At 53.6% G+C, this 2,922-nt stretch overlaps 1 protein-coding gene across 1 annotated transcript; it reads left to right on the top strand.

The window, feature by feature from the left end:
* Positions 1-980: 980 nt before the first annotated feature.
* Positions 981-2,427, top strand: LOC123041660 (putative GEM-like protein 8). The gene is made up of 2 exons (XM_044464245.1): positions 981-1,299; positions 1,386-2,427. The coding sequence occupies exons 1-2, from the start codon at positions 1,209-1,211 to the stop codon at positions 1,913-1,915; spliced, it is 621 nt and encodes a 206-aa protein (XP_044320180.1). The 5' UTR covers positions 981-1,208; the 3' UTR covers positions 1,916-2,427.
* Positions 2,428-2,922: the final 495 nt, after the last annotated feature.

Consider the following 2,922-nt stretch of genomic DNA (forward strand, 5'->3'; position numbering starts at 1 on the left):
GACCCAAAGTCAGGTTCCATTAAGGCACCGAAGGCGTCCCACCGTCTCACAATAGGAAATGACAGCTGCGTCGCATGGGTCGAGCCATCTGGCTGGCCGCCTGGCCGGACGGCTCGCCACCAAACCAACGAGGCCCGCCACGACCGGCCGGCGCCGAGATGGTTCGCTGACGAGGAGCGTCGTCGGACGCGACGCTGACTCAGACCACCGTAGGCGCCCTGGAAGAAAAGCAGCTCAGACCTCAGAGGAGAAACCAAAGAAAGCTAACATGCACTGAGAGCGAGACTGACCGAACGTGCAGTGACGGGGCCTTCCATTCCATGCACGCGCGAACCTTCTTGCTTCTTCTTCTTCGTACTCCTGTACGTAGGGTGTAGGCCCCACTGCGCAAATTTTATCCAGTCCTGCTGCCACGCCATCCCTGTCACCGAATCAGCTCGCACGAAAGTGCGGTAACGTGCGGTCTACATAGTCGTGGCACCATGGCATTGCATCCGCTCAAAGCTATCTCCACTTTGAACACACGGCACTGCAAACCTACAAATAATCTGAAGAGGAAAGTGACAATTCGGCTGCGTTGCATATATACTTTGCAGAAACAGGGATTAATCAACGGCTCACCGCCCGGCCGGCGACAAAGTTACGGAGGCCAGATTTTTCTGAAGCCCCGCAATTGGCAATTGCATGGGTGCATGTGACAGCCGGCTAGGAGAAGGCATCGTCGATCATGGTCCATGCACAAATGTCTTGCAGCGGACCCTTGCACATGCAGCACAACACTAGGCAAGCACTAGGGGCCCATCTCCATATTTTATCCAGAATCCTTGTGGGCGCGGGTAACTGTTCCATTCAAAAGCTAGTAATTGGAATTGGATAGGCACCCGGCTTTTGATCGATCGTCGACAAGGGAAGTTTTCTACAGGTTCTGTAATCCAGAGCTTATAAAAGGCGACCCCCTCCTCCCCATCCAGAGCACGGAGCAACAAGTCACAACTCACCTCACCGGCAACCTCAGACAGAGGCAGGAAACTTAGGCGCAAAGGAAGGAAGCAGAGCAAGTCTTCACCTCCTCGTCGTCTTACGAGAGAAAGAAGTCTCCGGTTCTTCGTTCCAACAGCAAATGGAGAAGGCACGAAATGCGCATGTGATTGGCATCCCAGTGAGCAGCACTGCTATCGGCATCGAGGAGCCCGAGTTCACCAGCGGCGATGCAAAGTATTCGACGAGCCTGCGTACCGGCGGCAAGTCGGGCCGCAGGACCGGGGACAAGTTTGCTCGGGGCATCAAAGAACATCTTAAGTCCTCCTTCAGTCCTTCTCTAGTCCATCTGGATAAATCTTTGTAGCTCTGGTTGTGAATTAGACACTGAACATATGTTTCTGCAGTGACTCTCGGCCCAAAGCTGTACGAGACCGTGAGGGGAAAGCTGTCGCTGGGCGCCAGAATCCTCCAGGCCGGCGGCGTGGAGAAAGTCTTCCAGAGGTGGTTCTCGGTCGAGAAGGGCGAGAAGCTCCTCAAGGCCTCGCAGTGCTACCTGTCCACCACCGCCGGCCCGATCGCCGGGATGCTCTTCGTATCCACGGAGAAGGTGGCCTTCCGTAGCGACCGGTCGCTGGCGCTGACCTCGCCCAAGGGCGAGACGGTACGGGTGCCGTACAAGGTGGCCGTCCCGCTGAGGAGGGTGAAGGCGGCCAGGCCGAGCGAGAACCAGCACCGGCCGGAGCAGAAGTACGTCCAGCTGGTGACCGACGACGACTTCGAGTTCTGGTTCATGGGCTTCGTCAGCTACCAGGTGTCCCTGCAGCACCTCGAGCAGGTCATCGGCATGGCGGGGGGTGGGAATGGGATGAAGGTGCCGTCGTCGCAGGGGGCGGGCACCGGGAGCGGGCGGCGCCTGCGGCCTACCGCGGCGTGAAAGCTACGCGAGCGCACGGCGATGCCGATCACTCTCTGACTTACAACACGAGCAGCATGCGTGATTTAGGAGATCTCGTCGGACTCGGCGACTAGGCGCAGCGTAACATCGCCGCCGGGAGCTCAGCAAGGTGTGAGGACTGGCGCTCGCCCGAGCCGACGCGGCACGAGGCCTAGGTTATCGACCTGGTGGCTTACGGGACGTCCCTATACGTGAGGCTGGAGGTGGACGACGAGCCGCGCGAGCATGGGCATGGCCGTGAAGAGGCCCCGAGCAGGGCAACGAGCCTTGCAGCGGGGGCCCTCTAATGGCTTATCAATGGGCGTCGTCATGGATTGGTAGGTGCTGGAGGCCTGCAACCGATGTGTTTGGTTTAAAACGAACTGGAATGGAATGACACACCAAGAATGTCGGTTCCGTTGACTTGTTTGGTTCGGGATATCGAATTAAATCGTTACACTTAAGTAGCATTTGGTTTGAGAAATAGAATGAAATGAATTTAGTTCAACTCACCTCTTGCATAGAAACGGTGAGGTTGCCTCTCATATGCATAGTATACAATATGAACAAAGTACAAAGAGGCTAATTGGTTCGCTGCCAAAGTTTGGCATTGCCAATACTTGGCAAGCCAACATTTGGTAAAACCAAAACTTGCCAAAAAAAAATTGGTAACTTTTTGAGAGGTGGGCAAGAACCAATTGGTAGCCAACCAATTGAGCGCCAAATTTTTAGACTTGCCAACAATTGGCATGCCAATTATTGGCAGCAAAACAATTAAGCTCAAAATCTTTGTATTTCTAGAAACATATTATCAAAATTTTCAGTGGCGTTCACCTTGATTATACTTCGACCGCAAACATGGCTTACTTTTCAATTGAATATTTACATTGAAATGTTTCCTATTGAATATTTTGCTCAAAGTATTTGGAATATTTACATTAAATTGGATTTCACTCAGAAAAAAATGCTCATGGATGGAACCATACAATACTAGTAGAACGACTGCG

This window comes from Triticum aestivum, chromosome 2B (assembly GCF_018294505.1).
Source record: "Triticum aestivum cultivar Chinese Spring chromosome 2B, IWGSC CS RefSeq v2.1, whole genome shotgun sequence".
In the NCBI taxonomy this organism is placed as follows: Eukaryota; Viridiplantae; Streptophyta; class Magnoliopsida; order Poales; family Poaceae; genus Triticum; species Triticum aestivum.